Below are 26810 nucleotides of genomic sequence, written 5' to 3'. Positions count from 1 at the left end.
CTAATAAACAAAAATAAGAGAGCAGAACCAATAGCTACCATCAGTTCTTGAGTTCAAGACACTACCTTCCATAAAGCAAAATCTGCAGGATTTTTCTTCCTTGAATCAACAGTGACTCGCTCACCAGCTCGATTATCTTCTAATAACAGACTATGCAGCACAATTGCTCTTAGTCGAGGCAAACGGGCAGCAAAATCAACAGTACGGCTACTTCCGACAGATTGACCATAGAGGATTATGTCCTCCTGCTTGGTCCCATATCTCTCTTTGAGACACTTATATGCAGCTTCACTATCTGCATAAGTAGAGTACGTTCACTTGGCTATAGAAAGGCATACAAACTAGCGTCACAGAGATGTCTATGGAGCACTGTATATATGAACCAAATCCAAAATCGACTGGAAAGCAGAAATTAATTTTCTAACACATCATCAGATACCTGATTTTGTATGCTTATCTCAATCCATGACGCAAAACCAAGATACCCACTTTCAAAGCCATATAATCAAATGGCCCAGGAGAGAAAATTAGCGCAGGAAGAAGTTTTATGCTTAATTGATATATTTGATTATAAAAACGTTGGTATAAATAAATTCAAGTCAGACCTATCAGATACAATTGTAATCAAACTAAACAACTATAAGGGTCAAAGATAAGACTCTGAAGAGACCAGATCACCTAGCTCGATCTTCAATCTTCATATCCTATTAGATGACGTGAATCTAATTGTATCCGGTGCTAGAATAGAAGCCACAGAGAAAAACACTAGCAAATCCTTATCTAAATCCATATCAATAAAGAGAAAATATCCAGATCTGAATCCTTGAACAGAGGAGAGATCTGACTAGTTACAAACCTTAAGAAAATGAACAGGTTCATGACACGGGGACAGACACCGATGTCGGCTTCTGGCTAGGAAGTGTCCGGAGAGCAGCGATCACCGACCGACAGATCTAACGACAATCAATATGGCTGGGTAGCTGTGAGAAACTACAATCAACGAATTAATTGTCGAGATTTTGGTCATCTTCCTCCGATGCATTGTTTGGTGGGTGAGTTGTCACTCGCCGTTGGTCGGAGGCTGAAGATCGCAGTCAGAGTCCGAGGGAGGAAACAGAAACAAAGGCGACTGAAACTTTTATATAATACGAAACCACTCGGAGAAACCAGTGGGCGACGGATAGATTAATTTATTCTTTAATAATAAAAAACTCACAAAAAAATGAATTTTCAATTCAATTAATGTGGGATCCGCGCGTGAGAAGTTAACAATCTGCGACGGAATCTGAAATTTTGTGTGCTTCTCTTCTTCCCAAGCCCTTTAGAGCATCAGCCACGGTAGGCTATAATTGGCTTGCTATATCACCTTATATGGCTTACCATCAAGGAATATTCCTTGAAACCTTTAAATAGCATAGCAAAAGTTTCCCACGGTAAGCCAAAAGTCATAAGGCATAATTGAAAAAAGTGGTATAATTCATTATTTTGTATTAAGATAATTTAGTCCAAATATATTCAATATTAGACTCAAATAAAAGATCTCATTGTGATCTTCATAATGGTATAAATTTTATTACTAACAAATTTATAAGCATAAAATTTTAGAAGAAAAAAGAAGTGTAATTAAAATTAATAAAGGATACATGTGGGATAAAAATAAGGTGCGTTCAATGTAGAGGGACAAAACAGGAACAAAATAAGAAATAATAAAAAATTGAAGTGCTATACCTTACCAAGTTGAATGCCATATATGGCTTGAACCTATTGCCAAACGGTAAATTTTTTTCTGGAAAAACGTGAGATGCCTTACGGTGGGAGGTGATGATACCCCATATATGGAGTTATGCCCTACGATGGCAGATGGTCTTAAGGCGACGGACGAAATCTTATTTAGCTGCCAAACTTTAATTTTAGTCACCAACAGCATATCTGCCACTAAACAATACCAACCGTCCCTATTGAACTAATAAAAGCCACAGATACTTGGTCGTACCCAATGCTGCTGTGGCTAAAGGCCATATTTCTAGTAGTGCGTGTCTTGACACGATGTACTGTTAAATTCACAAATTCGATCATCAGTCTTCCTATTGGCCTAAAATCTTTCATTGCCTATAGCCCTTTACAAAGATGATCAGTAAATTCCGTTTTTCCTTGAAGCACAGAGAAAAAAAGAGATGGCGTCAGAGGAAATCCGAAATGTTTCTGAAGGATATCCAATGAAAGGTGGAGATGGCCCCGATAGCTATGCCAAGAACTCTACTTACCAGGTATTCTTTTATAGTAGTTCGGATTGTATGAAGTCTACCTAGTCCGACCTTCATATTTAGTTCATTGTAAGCATTTCATGTATGGTCAGTAGGAAAATCTCTTGGTCAAGAGACTGAGCCTTGAAATTGCACATAAAAATATACCTAAAGAAGTCCACAACCTTGAGCTTTGTTTTTACAAAATTACCTTGCCATAACAGAGTATGTTTAGTCGTAACCTCTATTCGAGCACACGGCACATAACTTTTCGTTGAAAAAGCTTTTCTCAGAAAATTTTGTTATAAAAACTCGTACTTTAATTTTGCTTGCTCTAAATATGCTCACGTCTTCTTCTATAATCCAGAAAATACGACTTTACCGCAAACTTCTACAGAAAACCATTTTCAACCTCTGAGTGCTTATTTGTGAAAGAGTTCCCAAACATCATGTCACACTTTTTCATATCTCCATAGGATTTGCAATTGTTGACTATTATAATGATCTCATTATTGTTTTGAAGCCTAGAATATTTATTACTTATAACTACTAAGATATAATCATTTTATGTGTGGCTCCTTTAACCAAAAGCAGCTAGATTAGGTAATTCTGACAGGTCTTGACAACAAATTTGAAAACTATGCATCCCCTGAACTAAACAATGACATCGGACAATATCTATTTTGGCAGAGAAAAGCAATGGAGTCTGTTAAAGAACTTGTTACCAAAGGAATTGCAGAACAGCTTGACATAGACCTTTTGTTACCTTCCAACTCCTTTCACATTGCGGATCTTGGTTGCTCTGTTGGTCCTAATACATTTTCTTCAGTTGAAAACATACTTGAAGCTGTACAGCTCAAGTTTCAAAGCCAAGGACTCATGAATCACCAAATCCCTGAATTTCAAGTTTTCTTCAATGATCATACCCCAAATGATTTTAACTTGCTCTTCAAATCCCTCCCTTCCAACAGGCAATACTATGCTGCGGGAGTTCCAGGTTCTTTTTACGGTCGCCTATTCCCTAGTGCTTCCATTCACTTGTTTCACTCTTCTTTTGCTCTTCAATGGCTTTCTAAAGTACCAAAAGATGTAGAGGACAAAAACAGTCCGGCTTGCAGGGACTTGCCTTCTATTTTTCATGCTAAGAATGTCAAGATTTAATCACCAATTGTATAGTACTCATGCTGACATGCACATTATGTCAATATCATAGAGAAGCAATCATACAAAATCAACTAAAATAATACAAAATCAACTACATCGGCAAAAAATGGTAAGGTTGATGATTGTCATGCATGACGAGAGAGTGGAATATGTGAATTATATACTTAGATTATATATGCGCCCATTTGATTCTCCTTTGCTGTTGCTTTTTGCAGTTTTGTTAAAAGTTTCTCTTGCCTAAAAATAATAAAAAAATGCTCCATATATAATAGGCTTTTCAAGTTGTCAGAGCATATGCAGTAGTAGGCAAGGCCTATAGGCTGAAAATATATAAAGGCTGATATTATTCACATGAATCGTCTCTGCTTTCATGTTTTGTATGCAGCAGTGGAAGGCGAAGGATAGGCAAAGTATAATTTTAAAGGGAAAATAGTACATACCGTACCTGAACTTTTCTTCCTTATAATTTTTGATACCTGAACTTACAAAAATATCAAATCAGTACCTGAGATTCTTTGCCCGACCGAGAATTGGTACATATGGTCGTTACCTCCGTTACAAAGGTCGTCAACTGAAGGGTATTATCGTCACTTCAGGGCTTCCATTAATTTTTTTTCTCTAAATATATTTTTCCTCTATCTGCAATTAAAAAAAAAAAGGACCACCACCCTTCCTCCTTCCTCTATTTCAATTCAATCGTTCCTTCATTGTTTTTCTTATCTGTATTCTGAATCTTTATTGAACCTACTAGTGTTAATTGCTGGGTATGGTTATTTGTCAAGTTATTGAATATCAATTGTAATGGAATTGTAACCCGTCAAAGTCCATGGATTCAATCTGGGTACCTTGGAAAAAGGAAAAAATAAGGCTTTTTTCATCTGGGTATTACATGACTGTGATTATGTTTTCTCACCAAAACCCATCCATGACTGTGAGCAACAGTACCGGCAAAGAACGCCTTATGGTGGAGGTTGTGGGGGCCCACAACCTCATGTTGGACGGCGAAGGCTCATCATCCCCATTCATCGAAATCGAATTTGAAAACCAGAGGCTCCGAACCCAGGTCAAGTACAAGGACCTGAACCCCATCGTCGTTTCGAAAATTGGAATTGGTTGGGTTCGTCCAGAGCTGCTCTCCGACATCGATTTGCTCGATTCACATTTCAGGTTTGTTTATTCCCTCCCTCTCCCCGCCTCATCCTTTCTGTTTCTTCACGCCTCTCTCTCTCTCTCTCTCTTTAGAGCTCCCCCGTTTGGTCTCCGACCAAGAATTGAGCACCAAAACGAACCGTTTCGTTAGCTTTCGCTTCTCTATACCACCATTGTTTTAGTCTCACTTGAATTTCAGAGTAAAACCGAAAACAAACCAAAAGGATTACCGACTCTGAATATTCAAATGGGGGTTTTGATTTTGGGTGCTGGCGTTACTTGTTTGTTTGCGGTAGCTTAATCACGTGGATTGCTAATGAAAATGGGTGGTGGGTTGAGCTTTGGATAGTTGTGTTTGTGGATTTCTGATTAGGGAGCCCGGTCTGGAACGAGAAGCTAGTCTTTCGTGTCAAGGACGTGGCTGATCTTCCCTACAGAGCCATATAGGTCAACATTTTCCACGAGAGGAGGTCCGGCAATAGCAGAAATTTTCTGGGTAAAGTCAGAGTTTCAAGGTCCAATATTGCCAAAGAAGGTGAGGAGATTTCTCAGCTTTATAATCTCGACAAAAGAAGCCTCTTTTCTTATATCAGAGGCGAGATTAGCTTGAAGCTTTACCTTTCGACGAGAGAAGAGGTCAAGGAAGTTGGGGCTAATGGAATAGTGGGTTCCTCTGTTTCCAACTCTGCTTCGTCTTCTAGGTTTTCTCCCTCTTTTTCATATCAAAGATCAAAGAAAAATCTCTCAATCAATCACACCCATTACCTGAGCCTTAGTCGAACAAAGCTTGCCATCAATTACACCCAAGACCTAATCATAAAAACCATGGCCAATTCAGAATTGTATTGTAAAACAATTAATTGTTTTCAAAGATTGAGAAGCACACTAGAAACGTTTCGAAAACCCAGATTCCAATTCAAGCTCAGATCTTACATGCAACAATCTCAAACTCTTCACCATAATCACCAGCCACAAGTAGCTTTACATGAGAGTATCAAGTCTTGGACTTTGATTACAGTTGAGGTGGGACGAGATTGGAATCAAATTGGGGAAGAAAACCTAGAAAAGCAAAGGGGGAAGAAACGCAGAAAGATAAGAAGAGGTTTGGAATTTTATGATTTGGGTGTGTATGGATTCTCTCTCTCTTGACTGAAACTTGAAGAAGATGGTTCAAAGTTGAAGTGGGGAAAGAGAGAGAAATTCAATCCTTGTTGTTGCTGTTGGCACTCACAGATTAATGGAAATGAAGAAGAAGAAAGAAGAACTTAAAAGTGACGATGAATATTCCTGTAAAAAAAAAAATTATATATATATATATATATTTCTTTTGTTTTTTTGTTTTTTTGTTTTTTATTATATGAGAAAAGAAGAATTAAGAAAAAAAAAACAAAGGGTAAATCAGTCATTTAAAGTTTAAAATTGCCAGCTGGCAACTTCCGTAACGGATTTAGGTACCAATCTTCTGTCGGGTTGAGAACCTCAGGTATCAAACTGATATTTTTTGAAATTCAGGTACCAAAAGTTATAAAGAGGAAAAATTCGGGTACCGTACGGACTATTTTCCCAATTTTAAATATAAAATCATGGTATGTTAATAAATTTTTATTTATTTTTAAAACTAAATGAGGATGATAGGCTTGGTAGCATTACTTAGCAATTTTTTATACAAATGTGGATGTGGTCCCCCTTTTCATGGTCGGGCAATTGAGCAAGTAAGATTTGTCTCTTGAATTGGTTGGGCAAGTGGGCCCCATCACCTTGCCTTAGACATTTCAATTTGTTGCATCTGATTTTTTTTACCCAAGTTGATTAAAAGGCAGCCCTTCTGGTATCCACTTTGTCTACTGCCGCATATGCTTCAATGACAAAGTCACATTTCAAACATAAGTAATAATTGTATACTCGTGCACAAAATGCAGTTATTGTAAGATCTTGAATTTGAGATATCTTAGAGAAGAAATGTATATTTCTCTTAAAAATGAGTATAATTGTCAGCTACCAAATGTGTTGGAGTACTATGTGTTAGCGTGAGTCATAGCTTAACATTAGAAATAGAATATATTGTAGTTAGCCTGTTATGAGAATTATAAAGTATCTGAAGTTAGCTCCAGGAAGGGGAGTATTGTTTTCTAAACACAACAACATCCTTGAGGTTTGTGGCTTTACAGATGCAGATTGGGCTGGAAATATTACAGACAGGAGGTCGACATCAGGTTAATTACTTTACCTCAGATACCAAGTCAAATATAACGAGATTGAGAGAATGAATTTTCTGATATTTGATTCATCTCACAGTGGAGGTATATAAAGAGGATTACAGGAATACAATTGACTTACGTCTCTATTCTCTACCACACATAGAAAAGGTAAGTACTAACTACAATATATTCTATTCCTAATGTTAAGCTATAACTCACGCTAATACTATGCGGAAAGCTTTAATAAACCAGAGCCAGCCAGCTGAAAAACCATATGGTATAAAACTCCAAATACGCCATTATCCAAATAGTAAACTTTTTTCAGTATGAAACAGTTATCCTGATTTGGTCAATACGCTGTTCTCAAAAGGTGTGGTTTTTGTACCACAATGGATCACTGGCACAGGGAGCATTACCCCAGTTGCTCCTCCTAAATCTCCGAAGTGATGACAACTATTATTTAACGAAAGCAAGTGGGAAGAGCTTGAACAATGGAATGACGACTTTGGCTAGTGGAACGAATGATCAGCAAAACAGAGGAGGCAAAGCAAGGAAGAAAAAGAATGAAAAGAAAATATTAGTTGTGTAAAACTGTAAATGTCACACCTCAAAAAGGCTCAAACTAGACTCGAACTGTCTTTTTTCTGAGCATTCTTCGTATTCTCTTGTATAATCAAGGTTAGGTGTAGCTGTAAAAGTAGATGGATATTGATTATTGTACAAGATTTATATGGTTATTCTAATATGATCTAAATTATAACTTTGGATGTAGTATTGTGAAAGTTGACCTGTAAATCTTCTTGCCTATTTCTGATAGAATAACCAAAAGTTCAATCATCTAGCTAGTGAGCAATAGTAGTAAAACCGGTAAGGTAAAAAGCAAGTGTGGATGTAATAATAATGATAAGTTCATAATTTCATACATTTTTATACCCTTAAATGTAGGATTCTAGGCTTAGAACTTGTCATCTTTGAGTCATTTACTTTTTATTTGTGTTTTGTAGGTTAAATTGGAGAAAAGAAGATTTGGAGCTTAAAGTCAGACGCAGGATTGAAAAGGTGCTTGCTATCCTGAGCGTCCAAAATTGGCTCTGCTGTGCGTCAACTTCACGGATTAAACTGTACCTTCTCACAAGGAATTAGCAGGTGAGCCTTATACCACTGGAAAGATACTGATGTTAGCTTTCTGAGGAATTTTACGGAAGTGGATTCGCATTCTTCTGGAGGAAGTTATGGTGATTTAAGTGAACCTAGTTTGGGAAGGCAGATTCTGACGGATTTTGCATATCTTTTCGGAATCTGACTTGTGAGGCCCAAGTCCGTTGTTCTTAGCACTCGAATGGAACAAGATTGAACGTATCTGACATACTTGGAGTAATTTCTTGCGTTGACTATAATAACCTTGTGTTTCTTTGGAGAGAAGAAATCTATTCCAAGTTGGACTAGAAGACTTAAGAAGCCCAAGTCAAGTAGGAATTAAAAAGAGACATACAAGGCAGAAAGGGAGGACGTCTAGAGACAGGAGGTGGCCTAGAGAGCAGATTGAGAGGCAACAAGAGCAAGAGGAGTCACCTCCATCTTTATTCCTCTTTTACTATGTTTTTCTTAGTTATTTTTATTGTTTCTTTTTGCTAAACTTCTAAGCTAGGGCTGAGATGAAGCCTCTAGTATGACTATTCTATTTGTTTAGTTGGTTTGCTATTGAATTTCTGATTTCTATGTTAAACTCTTAATCACCGTTTCAATAGAACTTTTATTCAAAATCTTTGCTCGGGATCAATAAGACCTAGGTTTTGTTTATGAGTTATTTGGTTGGAGAACATGATGCTTGATCAAAGAGTAGATGTTTTCTAGGGTGCCTAAAGATAATTCAATCTTGTGATTAAAGAGTTGTGAATTGAGAATACAAGTGCTTGATCATAGTCGATATTCTTGTTTGCATGATTTCCTAGTTCTTTGTGCTTAATGGAGTTGAACATGTTTGCTTGAATATGATCATTAAGTGGAGTAAATTATAGTTTGGCTACTTGAGTTCTATACGGGATCAATAAGTTAGAATTCATAAGTTAGAAGAACTTTGGCATATGTCCGGGATCAATAAGGCTTATGTACGGGAATCATTAACATAAAATCTAGGGAATTCAATGGTTGTCAGCTAGCAATAGAGTAGAAGTACTAGGTCGTGGATTCAAAGTCTTAGCGTTCAACTCTCATATTTTTCAACCTTCTAAAAAACCATTCTCTCAATTCTTTTGTTTCTATTCTTAGTTGTTTAGTTATAATTTCAATCATCACAATCTTCCCAAATGTTTGTTTATTTGTGTGTTCAATTGGTTATTTGAGTTAGAATCAATTTGAGTTTCAATCCTTGTTGGAACGACTTCGTGCTTGCACTAACTATACTACAATCGATTCGTGCACTTGCGAGTAATCATTTAAAATACAACAAATAACTGTGGTCTAAGCTGGCTGAGCTATTACTCCTGAGGCTGAGGTCATCCTTTGGAAATATTGATAGGGGAAACGACAAATGGTAAGCTAATTAGCAAGTGTAAATTGATATAAACTACTAAGAGCATCTGCCACCGTACCCTATAATTGATAGGCTATATAGCCATATATGGCTTATCACATGTTATCATTCTAGAGAATCTTTGATACCTCTTGCCACCATAAGCCATAATTGGTAAGGTATAATTGGAATAAAAGTGCTGTAAGTTGAATGAAAAGGGATAAAAGAGGAATAAAAGAAATAAACAATAAAATATTAAATGGAGATGGCTTACCAGATTGAAGGCCATATATGGCTTGAACATTGGACATGTACTTACATAAGTATTTGTAAGCATAATTAGTTATAATGAGCCACGCTCATGGTAAAGCCAGCGGTAACAACTACCGCCAACTGTGTGACCTACGGAAACACAGCCAAACAGGCTACCACCTAAGCCCTGGCTCACCCCCAGATCACATCTGACACGTCGCCATGCACCGCGCCAAGTTAGCATCAGAAGCTCCAAAAGTTGGGAACTGAAGCACATCCGTCCCACATCGAAAACATGGAAGAGCTCAACCTCTTCCCCACCTATAAAAGGTTCTCTCATCTCTCCTCATTAATTACGCATTTACTACTTACCTACTGTTACTTTGTCAACATAAATACATTGACTAACTTAGGCATAGGAGAAGAGAAGACCGCTCAACGCGGTCTCCCTTTGACGCCCTCTGTATTTCACTTGGCAGGTAGCGGAAGCTCTGAGAATATCGTAAGCAGCGGTCCGCCTATCAGACCAGCGTTACCCGAGATTTAGCTACTGCTGGATCTCAGACATCAACAGGACCATATGGAAATTTTTTTTTTTTGAGAATTGTGGAATGCCTTATCATGGGAGAGGGTAATAGGCTATATATAGCTTTATAGGGTACGGTGGCAGATGGTCTAAGATTTTGAACAGTTGAATATAGACTGTTAAATCATGATAATTATGATACTCATGAATTAGTTTTTTTTACTGTGGTCACCAACTTTGAGTTCAAGCTTAGCCAAGAACATATACTAAATGCGGTGAGAAAATAGAGACTATTGTTCTATGATTGCTTCGTCTAATCTCTACCGTGGATATGTAAAACTTTAATGACTATAATTTGTAGAAGCATGGAAAATACAGAGCTGCGCTTCAGTCCCTTCCCATTGATTCTTCATGTAACTTGCTTGGCACTTGTGACCAATGTTTTCAAAGGCAAAGGTGGAAGCTGAGGTATTTTGTTAGTACATTGTGAGGTGTATGCCTCGAGGCGTCCGCCTTTCCCACATATTTGTTTCGTGAACTTCAACTTTTTTATGTACTTCCATGCTTTGTCTCTTCCGTCTTTGAATAAAATATGGTTATACTAACAAATAAAAGGTTAACATTATAAACATAGATCGCACAACTTGGAGAACAAGATAGATCTTACGATCAAGTGAAATGATTAAGGGAGAGATCGATAACATTAAGAAAAAAAAATTAGATATAAACCCAATTTTCTAAAGAGATATTGGGAAAAACCCATACTTATTTTCCTATCAATCTACACCCAATCTATGTAGGCAACCTTCCTTGTAAGTGTTGATGTATAATTAATATTTTTTTTGTGTCTTTCTATTGGAACCTCCAAATTTACTCACTTGACCTCCTATGCTTTTTACACCTCCTATCAAATTTTTAAATACTAAATTACTCACTAAACCTCACTAAGTTCCTCAAATAACCTCACTCATATAATTTGCAAACAAATTATTACTTTAAAATAAAAAAACTTAGTCATTTCAATTATTTAATTACTCTATAAATCTTAGCTACATATACATTTCTTAATCAGACAACACGCATAAATCTCTTTTTCAATAAAAAAAAAAAATCAAACACAAGGTATTAAGTTTCAAAAATTAATTTCTAATCAATAAGAAATAACATGAACTATTCTGTGGTTTTTTAATTTTTTTTTCTATTTTAATTGTGCAAAAAAAATAGAGACATCATTTTTTTTTCTATTTTTTGTACCTCATGATTAATTATTTAAGTATTTATTTATTTTTAATTGCTAGCTCTTTTTCTTTTTTTTTATAGCAAATATAATGGATAGGATTAGATTTAGGTCATAAATCATAATATGACTTATTTTGTTTTCCCTCACCAATATGCGTTCAACATATCATTCATTTTAATGTCACATAATCTTAATCATAGTTTTAATTCTTATTAAATAAATATAAATGCTTTCATGAGTATGTAGTGAAATTGGAAAATGAAAATAGATAAGGAAAATAATAAAGAATACAATCTAATATTTGAAAAGTTTACATAAAATAAATACATATTTTTTTGGTATAATTATAGTCCCTAATAGTCATTTTATAGTAAGTTATATATGTCATTTAATAAGTCATAATAGAGTGAGGTCAAGTGAGCAGATTTAGAGGTCTCAATAGAAACACTCTTTTCTATATGCCGGATATATCCTTGGACAAATTTTTTTTTTTTGAGAGGTTGGGCAACCTTCCTTGTAGAGTGTTGATGTATAATTATAGCATATGACATTATGGCTTAAATCGTGCATGCTTTGATTTCAAATTTTCATTGAGGGTGTATATATATACAGATCCTATCCGGAGTGAGGCCTCTGAAATTAACGTGTGAAGTTGAAGTTTAGGGTCACTTTTCAGTCTCATATCCACATCTCGACTGTTCAATTTTTAGGTACTAATGCATATATCATCTCTGCAAAGTTTCAACCAAATTGATGACCTTTAAGGTATCTAACTCACTTAAACCAATGGACAAATTGAATCTGTCCACCCTGAATAGTACTAGCTTTAAGGCAGTTATCAATGCCCTAACAACCATTAATCTGGCTGAAATTATATATATATATATATATATATATATATATATATATAGACACACACACACACACACGGAGCCTTTCGAGAGTGGACGTCCTCAACCCAGAAAAAGTGCGGACATCGCTCCTCCAGCCTAGATTAAGAGTCGACGGCGCGGCCCGGCTTACAGGACGGAGGCCAGGGGTCTGCGAAGCCAGTCTGTCGTTGGGTGGAGTCACCAGCGAGTGGTTTGCAGCGCTGTCCAGAACCTGCAGTTGCAAGTGAGGTCGCTGCCTAGAAACCTGCAACCCCGACCTCGATCGATGCCCAAAAGCCGTCTGGGATGCCTCCGGCGTCCGCTCGGCAAGCCCCGCTCCTCCGTCGAGGCTGAAAGCGGCTGCTGCGTCGACGTCCTCACTTTAGCGATAGTGTGGACGTCCTTCTGTGATCCGGCCTATATATATATATATATATATATATATATATATATATAATAGTTATCCAGAGCGAGGCCTCGCTCTGAAATTAAAGTGCGAGGTTAGAGTTTAGGGTCACTTTTCGGTCTCATATACACATCTCAACCATTCAGTTTTTAGGTACTAATGTACAGATCATCTCTGCAAAATTTCAGCCAAATTGATGATCTTTAAAGTATCTACCTCGCTTAAACCAATGGACGAACTGAATCTGTCCAACTTGAACCGTACTAGTTTTAAGGCAGTTATCAATGTCTTAACGACCATCAATTTGGCTGAAATATTGCAGAGATGATCTATACATTAGTACCTAAAAACGGAACGGTCGAGATATGGATATGCGACCGAAAAGTGACCCTAAACTTTAAAAGCGCACTTTAATTTCAGAGTGAGGCCTCGCTCTGGATAGAATATATATATATATATATATATATATATCACCATGATTTCAAGCTATACAGATACTAGTTCAGTTATATAGATCATAAGAAAGAAGTTTAAATTTGTTGTTGTGAACTTGTGTATCACCTATCACCTATCACCTATGCATTCGTGACCATATTCTCTTTCTAACTTTTGGCTTTCGAAAGTATGGTATTGTTGAGAGAAAATTGCACACAGTGAGCGAAAATGTCACCCAACATAATTTCACTTGTATTCATTTAGTGAATAGAGTTTTTATTATTTCGGGTTCAACCCATTCAAGACAGAATGTGTCTTTTAATTACAATCCCTTGCTACAGGGAAACACCCTTTGATTCCATTTATGAAGAAACCAATTGTAGGGATGTGTGTGTTTGTTTGTTTTTACGACTGCACCCGGATATTTGAATGGGTTGCTTACGTACCCTTGGAAAGGGATCAAGCCACTCGTAGTTCAAGAATTCCAATGGGTGAATGACGCATTGGAAGGTATTGCTTTTTAGAATAGGAATAGTGTTTGGACGAATTTGGTGTAAGTGAACCAGAGATTCGATTTGTTGGGAAAGGCTGTGACGTTTCCTGGTGTTTGGCAGAATTTGACTGATGAGGTCAGGGATTCGGATTGGATGAACCAGGGAGTCAGAGATTTTGTTTGGACTTGCGGTTGCATCTAGTGGGTTGCTAAATTGCCTACATATCCTTGAAAAGGGATCAAACCGTTGTAGTTCATAAGTTTGTAGTTCTGGTGTTGGCAGAATTTGACTGGAGTCAATGATTCAATTTAGGAATGGTGGAGTCAAGGATTTTGTTTGGACTTGTGGTTGCATCTAGTGGGTGTTGCTAGATTGCCTACGTACCCATTGTGGGATCAAACCGACCGTAGTTCATAAGTTTGTATTTCTGGTGTTGGCAGAATTTGACTGGAGTCAATGATTCAATTTAGGACTGGCTGAGTTTTGACTGGTGGAGTCAGGGATTCTGTTTGGACTTGTGGTTTCATCTAGTGGGTGTTGCTAGATTGCCTAAGTACCCATTGTGGGATCAAACCGACCGTAGTTCATAAGGAATTTGTATTTTTGGTTTTGGACCTGCTTTTGTGTTCGACGGATGTATATATATTACTTTGAATCCGTCAAATGTATTCCTTTTGGACACCCAATTTGTTAGAGTGTCCTTTGACTTGATCTGGGGACCCGATGTACCGAGCTTTGCAGTGGGCCCAAGATTTGAAAATGGGCTTTATGCTGCCTCTGCTCTTGTCGACGAACAAATTAATCGGGCTCGAGCTTCAAAGTAAGTGGGCTCAAGTAAATAAGTGATTTGGACACCCATTGCGAAGAGTTGAGCTTTATGTCGAGTCATTGCTTGACATTTTGACGAGTCGGGTTTTCAATTTGGAGCTCAAGATTTGAAGTGAACCTCTGTAAACTGGGCTTGCTTCTGTTTCTATTGTAGGAGGCCCAATAAACTGAATTTGAAGTCTTCAGACTTTTCCACATGCTATTCTTCAAGTTAAATTAATCAATGAAAAATTATGATCCATTAATTAATTAGCCTTCATTGCGTCAGTGCTTGAATTCATGTGATTGATCAAACTCACCACCTACTGAGTTCTTGTCTTTTGTAACATTAATCAAATATCAAGCAATCATGGTTTGCTTCAGAGGCTTTTGTTTGGGCAAGGAGGAAAGCACGTGCATATGGGCACCAAAAATCTTGGTGACCCGCTTCTCAGTTTTGCATATGTTGCTGCACCCTTCTTTTTGTTACATTGTATTTATAGAATTTGATTTCTCCTTCCGTGAAAGCGTAAAGGCTGTGAGTAATTGAAGTAACACAGTAGCGTCATTAAGGAGGGAGCTCGTAGCATTGAAACCCAGTTGTTCAAGAACAACTATTCTTATTCCAACGCATTAAACATCATGGCACCAAAGAACAGCAACAACGCCATTTTTAAGAGGCTTTAAACATTAAAACTTGGCTGTTCATGAACAACCATTTTGTTTTAATGCAATGAATTTTGGGGCATTCAAGACCCTTTAAAGAACTCTAATAGTTGTGGTCGTTCATGAACGGCCTATTAGAGTTTTTGGAGCATCCATATTAACAATAGTGTACCATCTCTGAGAAGCTTTAAACATCGAAACGCAGTTGTGAACAACCTTTTTTTTTTGTTCCAATGCTTTAAGCCTGAGAGCATTTAAAGGTAGCTGCAGCAGTATCATCGTCATTTTGAAGGGCTTATAAGGACTCCAATAGTTGTGGTCGTTCATGAACGGCCTATTAGAGCTTTGAGCATTGAGGCAGCACAAGACACGCGGCGGAGTCATTTGGATTAGTTGGAGAAATTTGAATTGCAGAAGAGGCGTACTTCTTTCTCTGTCAAGAACATCATCTGGAAAATTAATGTAAGAAAATTAACCACAGATGCAGCTGTATACCTGCAGCTCTTTGTTTCTTCTTTCTCCAATGAAAGTTGGCCTTCTTGCTACCCGGGCGTTGCTCCTCTCTTCTTTTACGACTATTATTTTCTGCTGCGTATTCTCTGCTTTTTTTTTTCTCTCTGTGTATTTCTTTTCTTTCTGCTCTTTTCTTTATGCTCCCCCCCCCCCCCCCCTTCTCTCTCTGTTATGTTGAGAGTCTCCTTTTGTAGGCAATAATGAGGGAGTCCGTTTTGATCGGATGAGCCTTCATTTCAATTTGAATGCGTACGTTCAAATTTCAAACTAAGCTGACTCAATCTTCTTGCGCAATCACATACGACTTTATTTCCTTCTCTCCTGACTGACTCATGCATGATCTGTTTTGATTGCTTGGGAGTTCAAATACTTATGGATAAGATCACAAGTCCAAGAAAAGTCAAAGCCAACCCCCCATATTTGTTGGCTTACTGTTTCTGCTCCTCAAGAGATATACACAAAGCCAATTAACCAATCACCATCCAAGAGGTGCAATTTAGTTTGGCCTTATTATCCGTATTAATCTCTTTTGCTTTGAACTCTTTGATCAAACAATTAAATGGAATTATATTGTTGATCTGGTGGCCAAAATATATATGTATATTGTTGCTTTGGACTCCAATTTTTATTGAAAGACCACGACCACCTATCTGTGAGAGTTCATCGAATTGGACGTTTGATATATTTTTTTGGTCTCAACAGGTATCTACTCATAAGGTATGCTATTTGTGAGATTTAGTTTTTCAATTCTTTTATTTTCTTTAAACTTTTCCTTTTGCATATTGACATATTAATTTGATGATTGTTCATTCTCAATTGTTACCTAATAGATAGGAATATGCATATAGGGATAAGTTAGATATTTTCAACATAAGAAATATGGTCAACTTGCAATTAATGATAGAATACCTAAGAAAGAGGTTGATGTGAAAAATGATTCGAATAAGTGGGTTGAAATGAAAATTCCTAGATTTAAGGTTAAATAAACACAAGCCTCTAATCTTTACGTTGTAATAAAAAAAATTTAAAAAAAACCTAGCTATTAACTAGGTTAAAAACTTATACATCTACCTTTAAGTCAGGTTGCAAGTAAATGGATGAAAAACAGAAATAGAAAACACGAAATCTCAAAATCAATCAGCTAGGTTAAAAAAAAAAAAAAACTATTAGCTAATCTCAATAGGTATCTACTCATAAGATATGTTATTTGTGAGATTTAGTTTTTCAATTCTTTTATTTTCTTTAAACTTTTCCTTTTGCATATTGACATATTAATTTGATGATTGTTCATTCTCAATTGTTACCTAATAGATATATAGGAATATGCATATAGGGATAAGTTAGATATTTTCAACATAAGAAATATGGTCAACTTGCAATGATAGAATACCTAAGAAAGAGGTTGATGTGAAGAATGATTCGAATAAGTGGGTTGAAATGAAAATTCCTAGAATTAAGGTTAAATAAACACAAGCCTCTAATCTTTACGTTGTAATAAAATAAAATAAAAAGAAACCTAGCTATTAGCTAGGTTAAAAACTTATACCTCTACCTTTAAGTCAGGTTGCAAGTAAATGGATGGAAAACAGAAATAGAAAACACGAAATCTCAAAATCAATCAGCTAGGTAAAAAAAAAAAAAAAAACTATTAGCTAAGTTAAAAATAGGGCTGGGCTCGGTTTGGATCGGGTCGGTTTAGGCCTGAAACTGCAACCAAACCGTTTATTTCGGTTGGGCCATTTTCCCAACTGCAACCGCATTGTAAAACATTTGGGCCGCATTTTCAGTGTTACCGTTTTTCTAGTTCGGGACTGTTTGGTGTCAGTCTACACCGAATTGTAAATGTGAAGACCTGAATTTTCGTTAATTCGATTTGTAATTTATTATTGGACCAATTATTTGAATCATGAGTTTTAGGCTTAGTTCATATGTTGTTTGTACAATAAAATTAATTTCGGACAATTAATTATTTGAAAGGCAAGTTTTTTTAGGGGGGTTAAAAAAATTGACTTTTTATACATTTCTGAAAATATCCTTCACAAAAGTGGTAGAGTACGTCGATACAAGTTCGTGGATATGTGGAACGCGAAAATTGGAGTTCGTATGAAGAAGTTATGGCATTTAAAAAAAGTTTTCATTTTAGTATAAATAGGATTTTTCAGAAAAAAAATATTAGTTTCCATTTTTGGAAACTTTCCGGAAACTCTCCCAACAACCCGTCCGACCTGCGCGCATGCCTCTGTCCGAACCCGGTCGGAATTCCATTTTTCGTCGACCTAAGGAGGCGAACCCGGCTCAAACCTACGCGCCTCGGTTCCCTCTTCTTCCCTAAGGTGGCGGTTTACCCCAACACACACCCAAAACAGAGATCAAAGGACGGCAGCGGCAATGTTTTAGGACTCGGTCAGATTTCTCCGATTCCGACGGTGACTGAGCTCCACACCAGGTATTTTGTAACGCCCTCCTCCTCTAGATCACATCCATGACAGCCTTGAAGAATGATTCTAAGTATGGTGGCCGGAATCACGATTTGAAGATCAATGGTCCAGATTTGTTGAGCTTGTTCTTGCTTGATCTAGGCAGATTTAGCCTTAACTCTAGGTATGAAAGTTGTTCCTCTCTTCATTGTGCACATTTTGGACAGTTGGATTATGGTGGTTTTAAAGTTGATTCGGTGGCGATGTGACGCCACTGCTACAAGCGCTTGGCAGAGTTTCAGGCCATGTCAGGGACTGTTTCTGTTTTTATATAACATCTACTCATCGATGCGAACATTTTCATATATAATACGTAATTTTTGGAGATCGTATGAATTTGTTAGGATTTTTACCATTTTCGATCCGTGAGGATCCGGCAGTCCAATCGACTTGTAGTTTTCATATATTGACTGTAGAAGTGTTCTGAATACTTTGGGTGGTCTCGGATCAGGTTTCGCCTCGATTGTTGTCACTCGGATTTTTGGCATCGAATTAGGAGATTCGAAATTTAATTATTGTTGTGATTCGTGTACTGAATCGAGGCTATATTTTCCTTAGGTGCTTGGCAGAGTATGTTCCGTAAATTACCTAGTTTTGAGAAGATTTAGCGGGATTTAGAGGAGAGTAAATCTCACGTGGTTCATTTACGAACGGATTTACTTATTATTCAGAAATTAATTGATAAATTATGAATCATTTTCGGAAATGAATATTTGTTTTAAATGATATGAACTTGGTTGAATATAGTTCATAGGACTGCGGTTCACATGTATGAAAATGTGTTTTAAGTATAAAAATGAGTTTCTCGAGTTTTGTGATTGTGAAATATGGTTGGTATTAGTGGCATTCCTGAGTGGATGACCACGTATCTATAGTTTTATGTGAAATATATATATGTTGATGGCGTGACATTGTGATATGCGTATGAATTGTGATTTTTCAAAATATTGTTTTGAGCATTTACTTTTTGTGGAAATACATTATATAACGGAATTGTTGATTTTATTGCATTGAAAGAGTAATCGAGTTTTGGTAACATTGTGAGTCAAGTAGACCTTTTAACTGTTTGGTCTGAGGACATTTTGTCATATTGATGATCGAGGCAATTATATCGTATGCTTGAACCTTGCCGAGGTGACAGACTACGATTCAGTTAGAGCTCTAGTCTGTCTGCCAATGCACTACTTGGGGGATAATTTGTGTTATCGTGCTAATGAGTACATATTTATAAAAGAGAGTTTTGGGTTGTCCTTTCTTTTGTCGTCCATGTGGGACTTTGATTTTGAATGATTTTGAATGAATTGTGGGGTTGGTTTTGGTTACTGTAAATTACTCCTGAGTTGAGTAATTTTAAATGGAAATAAAAAGGGTGATTTCTTGGCTTTAGTGTGAGTGGTTTGATATCCTTATTTAATTTATTTTCATTCTAATTATTGATTTTAATGTAATCTAATGAACTAATTTGCTATGCAGGGAGTACTGGTTTATTTAGTTTAAGAAAAATAAATTCTTGGTTTTGTAGATGAGATTTCAATTTATGTGGTTTGTCATAGTGGTGACATGAGTTCCTTTAAAATAAAAGGATGTATATGTTTGAAATGAATTATTATGTTGAATTATTGTCCTTGAGTCAAAATGAGAGTTTGTGGTTATTTTAGTTTACTCATACGAGCTTGCCAAAGCTTACCGGGTTTATTGTTTCAACCCGGTGCACTATTTCATGGTGTAGGGGTTATTGTGTAGGTTAGAATATCGAGTAATCGTCGTCGAAGCTGAGGTGTACTTTCTGTAGCGTGGACGTAGAAGGGTAATTTGATTTTAGCCTTCCGCTGTGTAGAGAGTGTGGTGGGTGTGTTTACTTATTGAGTTATTATTTAGTTTAATTTGTAAACTCTCTATAATATAATATATGACTCTAAAGAACGAGTCGGTATTGACATTGTGAGCTTGGTTTGTTAGTTGTTTAATTTAAATGAAAAAAATTTCTAAGTGTTTTCTTGTGCTTGTTAAGTTATCGCGTTTCGGATTCGAATTTCTCTATTCAAAATTCAAGGTGTGACAGTAAAAATGGGTGGGAAAAAAAAAAGAAACTAAGTATGGATGACTTTGAACCTATATGACTGAAATCTTTTAATCCAAGTACCATATTGAAATGCCAAAATGCAAACTGCCAAAAAGCCAAACTAATGAATGTTCAAAATGCAATCTGCCAAACAGCCAAAGCACCAAATTGAACTTCAAAAATTCAAATCATCAAATGCAATCTGCCAACGTACCAAATTGAAATGATTGTAATCCAAGGTCTGAAATATATTACAAAAAATTCCCAAAGTCTCAAATGAAACCAAATTAAACAAGTGCAGATGTTCAAGTTCAACAGACCAACAAATCTGGAAAAGAAAAAAAAAAAAAAAAGACAACAAGCAAGCTGCTGCAGGTCCAAACAAATGCAACTACAATATGCTAAGTCAGCCCCATTCATCGAGTCACTAACAGCAGCCCCTAATAGCAACCCTTTGAGCTTTCATTCAATTTCCTCCAAGTCACTAACAGCAGCCCCTCCATCTAGATTCAAAGTCATCAAACAAATTCAAAATAGATTCAAACATTATCCCAAACAGATTCAAATACTATCCCAAACAGATTTAAAGGAGTAAGATAATGCCAGAATGAGCAACACAGTAAAATGAAGTTATGAACAAGTTTAAAACAGAAAAGTCCATTACCAAGTTCAAGTTTTTCCAACTCCTCATACAGCTGCAGTTCCTCTTTAGTTGGTTCTTTGTACGCATTGAATCCGGATCCTCTCAAACAATTATTCAAGCAAACCATCTGCTCAACCATCTTAGAGGTGAGTGAAGCTCGGAAAGGGTCCACCACTCTCTTTCCTAGGCTAAATGCAGCTTCAGAAGCCACTGTTGAAGCAAGTACCACAAAGACATCTTTGGCATTCTTTGAAAGAATAGGAAACCTTGGAGCATTCTCCTTCCACCAGTTCAAAAAATTGAATTTTTCAATGAAAAGGTCTTTGGCAGCTTCTAGAAGATATTTGTCTATCTCATTCTTGATCACTTCTCATTCTTGATCACTACTACATCATTCTCCTACCTCAATAACTTGAACTGATGAAGGTTTGCTGCATGGCTATCGTCATCAACTCACACGGATGCCGACTCAATCCTTGGCAAAGTGACACTTCTTGAAGCTGATGCAGCCTTTGGATCAGAATCTGCACAGCAAATAAAACCAGTGCAATTAGTGTACCAGCAGTGAGGTTAAACAAGTCAAAATGATTGAAAAAAAAAAAAAGCAAAGTTGTTACCTGCATATTCATCAAAGAGATTGCTCAATGAATTCTTCGCTTCCTGAATAATTGATGCAACTAATCCTTGGTCAGATTGCAGCTTTAGGAAGAAGAACTCAAGATACAAAAGTTTGTATCTTGGATCAAGAACTACGACAATTAGCATAATCTTGTTTAAATCTTCAAGTTGCAGCCAATACTTGTCGAACTTCCTTTTCATCGAGGTCTCAATGCTAAAAAGAAGGGAATCATTGCTGCTAATGCATTTATCCAACTCACCAATAATAGTGCACATCCAAAGGAGAGATTCATTAGTGGTTACATGCTTAGTAGCCCTAAACTTCAAGATGACTTCATAAATTTTTTTAAGAAACTTAACTAGCCTTGTTGCCTTATCCCAATTGGTAGCTCTAGGAGGCCCTTCTCTCTTGTTTCCACCCACCTCCTATTAGAAATACCCTCAAACTGCTGGTTTGCATCCTCAAGCCTAGCAAATGCCTTCTTGTACTTTACAATAATATCAACATAAAGCATGTTGAATTCCATCGTGTGCAAACATCCAAAGGAAAAATTCCTCCCTTGTGCTCGATCTTTTCTTGAGTTGCACACTTCCTAAACTTCTCACTCAGCCTCATAAAGCTTCCAAATATCTCTGGCTATTGTTCTCTTAGAAGATGGCTTAAATTGAGGCCGAGTCACCTTCATGAAATCTTTAAACCCTTCATTCTCAACAAACGAAAATGGTAGTTCATCACAAACCACTATTTTCGCACAAGCTAGCCTAGAAGTCATCTTTTCATAAGCAACAATAATTAATTTATCTCTACTTTCAGCCGAATCAAAGGTCAATTACTTCTGCTTCTTATTCGGGGCATAAATTGGCGATTTCCTGCACTGGTACAACACGTGTGTCCTTATTGCTATTGTGTCATTGCTTCTGGAGTCACTTGCATCAGTTTGGGGGAAGTACTTGCACGTTGAACGCAGTGGCTTCATCAAACATCCATCCGGATTCTTCAACTTCTCGAAATGCTGCCACATGATTGAGCTGTTCTTCCTCTTGCTTGATCCATCCTATTCTTCAGGAATTAAGTGGTGGAAGTGCTGGTGTTGGAGTAGGACTTTGAACAACAGTAACAGTAGGACTCGATATGGGGGTCGTCCCGATGCTAGAGTCTGCAGTTCCAGCCGATGTAGAAGTTGGAGTTGAGGAAATCCCTTCCATAATCTACAAAAAAATGACACACAATCACCAACTAGTCTGCAGTTCGAATTTCCAGTTCAAAACTAACTATAACCAACAACCAAATACAAACAAAAAGAACATGAAATCAAAACAAGCATTGACTAGATCAACAGATGGTACCCATTTTGCAAAACACCAATTTACACCAACAAAACAGAACCAAAATGAAATCAAAGCAACCAATCATCTTGATATCTGTAGAAACTCTAATCAAGTAAACCCAGTAACCCACCAACCAATCATCTTTCCCCATTTGATGCCTAGTAACCCTAAACACCAAACCAACTTGAAGTTCTCAATCTCCTTCAAAAATTGAAAAAACGAAGAACAACAATCAAATATAGATGAAATCGTGAAGAGAAGATGCTAAGTTGAGGATCCGAACCTGAGTAGTGGGACCAAGCATCTGCACCTGCACCATTAAGGGTTAGTCGAAGGCTTCGGCTGGGCTTGAAGGAAATACAGCTTGCAGTTCACAATCTCCTTCAAAAAATGAAAAAAAACAAAGAACAACAATCATATACAGATTAAATCGAGAAGAGATGATGCTAAGTTGAGGATCCGAACCTGAGTGGTAAGACCAAGCACGAGCATCGGTACCGTTTAGGGTTAGTGGTCGAAGGCTTCGGTTGGGCTCGAAGGAGAGAGTGAGAGAACAAATCGAATGTGGCCACACAATTGAGAAAGGTTAGTGTCTTAGCCTCTTTAGGGTTTCTGCCAGATCGAGTGAGGCCAAGTCTAGGTAAGCTTGGTTTAGGGCCAATCAAAAATTGACAGGTATTAAAAATAATAAAAAATATAATTAATATAAATTCAGGTCACTCAGGCAGTAATCCGCCACCTAGGGTTTGAGTGGTTTTTACAAATATCAACTCAAATACCTCACCTAGGCGGTAATCCGCCACCTCAGGTTTGAGAAGTTTTAAATAATATAATCAACTCTTACGGCTCTGATACCAGAGACCGAGCGGAAGTGGAAAATAACAGAAAGTTATAGAAATCATAAAAAAAAAACTGATAGCATAAAATAACTGATAATTAAATTCACTTTTAATTGAAATTTAAGTTACAAAACTAAATTATAAAACATAAAAACTTACTAATTCAAAACCAAGTATGCATGAAGGTTTTGATAGTGATTACAGTGGAGGAAGGAAAGAGAAAGGCATAGACTACTCAACACATGATTTGCTCTGCTAAAACTAGAGAGGAAAATGAAAGATGGAACTTCTAAAAATGAACTTGGTTAAACTGAAGGAGGGATGCTCCTTATATAGGTCTTAATGCCCGGACATTACGGGAGGGGAAACCGCTTTTACTGGCAGGGAATCTGCTTTTACTGGAAAAGGCCAAAAACAGGAAGCAGCACGATTAGCTATGTTTTTGCCTCGTGAATGAACAGTAAAAAGTTACTATTTATGAATAGTGAACTGTCTTGGTAGTGGGTCTTGACTGTTTTACTCGAAGTCTTCATATGGGTCTTGGCTATCATGGAAATCAGCCCATTTGACTGGCTTATCGGGAGTGCCGGGATGACTGCGAGATGAGGATAATGATCGGGAAGAAATTTCTTCTTCTTCATCAGATTCATTTTCATCAATACTGAGAGTGGCTGCTTGTGCTAAGAGCTTTTTTGCTAACTCTTTCAATTCTTCTGACTTGGAGGATGTATCTGATTTTTCTGATTTTGCTTTCCCCTTTGACTTGGAAGAAGAAGGTGACTTGAAGGATTTAGGTTGTGACTGGGAAGTAGATGCCGTTTGGGGTGGCATTGGAGTGACTAGAGCTCTTGATTGAGTACGTTGTGATGGAGTAACTGGAAATTCTTCATTAAATTGGGAGATAATTCTTTCAGTTTTGAATTTATCCCACAGTTTGACTAGGAAATGCCTTGAGACTACATATTCTTTGACTTCGTAATGCCATTTGAAGATCCAGGGGAGCTTGTATTTGGCCATAAAATATAGTGTGACTGGAAAATTTAGATCATAATTTGTGAAATTCATGACTGTTGAGAAACAGGTGACTGCATTTTAAATTTCTTGTGGAAGGATGTCAAATGGGCATCCATGAGCCCTCCACCATCCAAGGAACCACATTGGGAATTGTCGATTAAATACTTTATCAAAATTTAAGAACCAGGAATGACTGAAATCATCTATTTGGTGAAGGAAGATTGCATTCCAGGCTTCTTCATAATCATAATAATTAAAAGATAGGTCTCCACATTTGTGATAGGTGAACGGAGGATCACCCCATTGGGAAAGAGAAATGATACGGACTATATATAGAGAATGATATAGGATCTTAGTTGGATCCTTTGTGTCTGAATAGGCTTAATGGTGACTGATTTGGTTTCAAAAAGAATATCTCTATAAAATTTTAATGACTTGGTAGGGTGACTAGGTAGAAAGTGAAAACTAGGAGGGTAATAAGTTTTGACCAAGGACATTGGATTTTTGAGATGACTCATGGTAGGTTCAACATAGAAAAGATGGTGACTAGTTCTCAGGTATTTTATATATATATATATATATATATATATATATATATATATATATATATATAAGAGATCCATAATTCTAGCAATAATGATGAGTAGAAGGAAAACTGCTGGAATAATGGGACTAATAACAAATCTATAGTTAAGGTATTTAAAGAGGACGTTAATTTTGCTAGTTAACTAATATTTACTAGATTTAAATAGTGGTAATATGTGTAATTTTTAGAAAAAAGAAAGGTAATATTTCATCATAGTTGGTAATAATTGGGTGTAGATTATAGCTGGAAAAACCCTAGTTGTGCAAAGCGAGACTAGAGAGGTTCATCGGCCAAATCCCGTGCTTTTTCCGCTCGTCCGGCAGCATCCGATGTCGGCACTGGTGCTTGCCACGCTAATGTTGTGTCGCTACAAGACGGGAATGGTTGGTTAAGTGCCCTTTTGGCTTTGGGGACTGTAGATTCTGAAGCTTGACGGTGGTGGCCGACATGGTTTGGATCAGCTTCTTCTGTGGCATGAAGGTCATGGGTATCGTTTTGAGGGAAGGCGTTGGCGGCGGATTGGTTTCGAACTTGGTTCCAGATCTAATCTGGGCTGCGACGACGGGCTGGTGACGTTGTGAGGACTTGCAGGAGGCGATAGGTGCAAGGGGGATCCAAATTCGGCTGGGTTTGGTCTAGCTTGTATGGTATGCTCTTGTCGATGTCTGGTGGCGTCATGGTGGTGGTGGCTTCCTTCAGGCGGGGGGACGGCAGCATGCTCGTGATGGCGACAGGACTGTCCCGTGTCGGTGCCAGGGTTCTACACAGAGAGGAAGACGAGGGTGGGCTGGGCCTATCCTGTTTGGGCTTTGGATGTTGTTGGTCCTATGGGCCTTTACGGTTGATTTTGTTTCTTGTTTGCAATAAGTCCTTTTTTGGGAGGTAGTGGGCTCTGGCCCAGTCTAGGCATTTCGTTATGTTAACCTTTTTCTAGTTGTTGGTTAGGTGACAAACCTCGGTCATTTTTAGCTCGATCGGGTTTGTCTTGTCTATGTTAGTGGAATCTCTTGTAGGAGCCTTTGTAGAAGTACTTGGTTGCAATGGTGTGCTCGACATTTGGAGTCAGGTAGAATAGATTGCCTACGAGGCGAGGTGTTTTTATTAGCATAGACTACTCTGAGCTATCAGTGTCAAAATAGAGTAGTCTATTTGTACTATTCTTTGCCCATGAACCATGACCATATTATGTGCACTTTATCTCAAAGAACCAAAAAATTTGGGTGTAGATTGAAAAAAAATAATAGGTGCGTTTTTTCCATTAAATTTTCTAGAAATTGGGTTTATTATGAATTTCCCCTAACATTAAATTGTTATTGAATATGTACGTGTATTGTTGCTATAGTTGTGAATCTAAAAAGATTCAGATGAATTATGCATCTAGACGTGTATTTTTAGATTCAAATGAATTATGCATCTAGACGTGTATTATGCTTGGAAGCCATATATATGAAAACTAACTTCGGTATGATACTTGCAGGTTGATAATTTATTGTGAAAGTGCTTTGCTAGAGTTCTGTCAGCAACCCAACAGAAATGAGATAAATAAATTTTGTGAGGTGGAAGCTCAGCTAAAAGTGGAGGTACCTTCTTCTTCGCCATGACAATAAATTCGTCAACTGCGATTTTCAACTAAGACCCAAATTATATTATATATATATACTAATCGAAGGTTCGTCTACTGTAGCTTAGAAACAGTAACGGCTTAGAGCATCTTCAACAATATAAGTTACTTTTTAGTTAAATTTAGTTAAAGTTGTGAATATAG

At 37.2% G+C, this 26810-nt stretch overlaps 1 protein-coding gene across 2 annotated transcripts in view; it reads left to right on the top strand.

The window, feature by feature from the left end:
- Positions 1 to 26810, top strand: part of LOC112196369 (loganic acid O-methyltransferase) — a 69187-nt gene that overhangs the window by 3063 nt on the left and 39314 nt on the right. Inside the window, exons 2-3 of one of the 2 annotated variants that reach the window (XM_024336692.2) lie at positions 2163 to 2267; positions 2934 to 3355. In XM_024336692.2, the coding sequence (XP_024192460.1) occupies positions 2175 to 2267; positions 2934 to 3355 (515 nt within the window). In that variant the 5' untranslated portion in view covers positions 2163 to 2174. Of the gene's footprint in view, positions 1 to 2157; positions 2268 to 2933; positions 3356 to 26810 lie in introns of both variants that reach the window. The other variant, XM_024336693.2, reaches the window with a different exon arrangement.

The sequence above is a fragment of the Rosa chinensis genome, chromosome 4 (genome assembly GCF_002994745.2).
Source record: "Rosa chinensis cultivar Old Blush chromosome 4, RchiOBHm-V2, whole genome shotgun sequence".
NCBI lineage: Eukaryota > Viridiplantae > Streptophyta > Magnoliopsida > Rosales > Rosaceae > Rosa > Rosa chinensis.
Note: the sequence above shows the minus strand (reverse complement) of the source record. Positions and strands in the feature narration are given on the sequence as shown.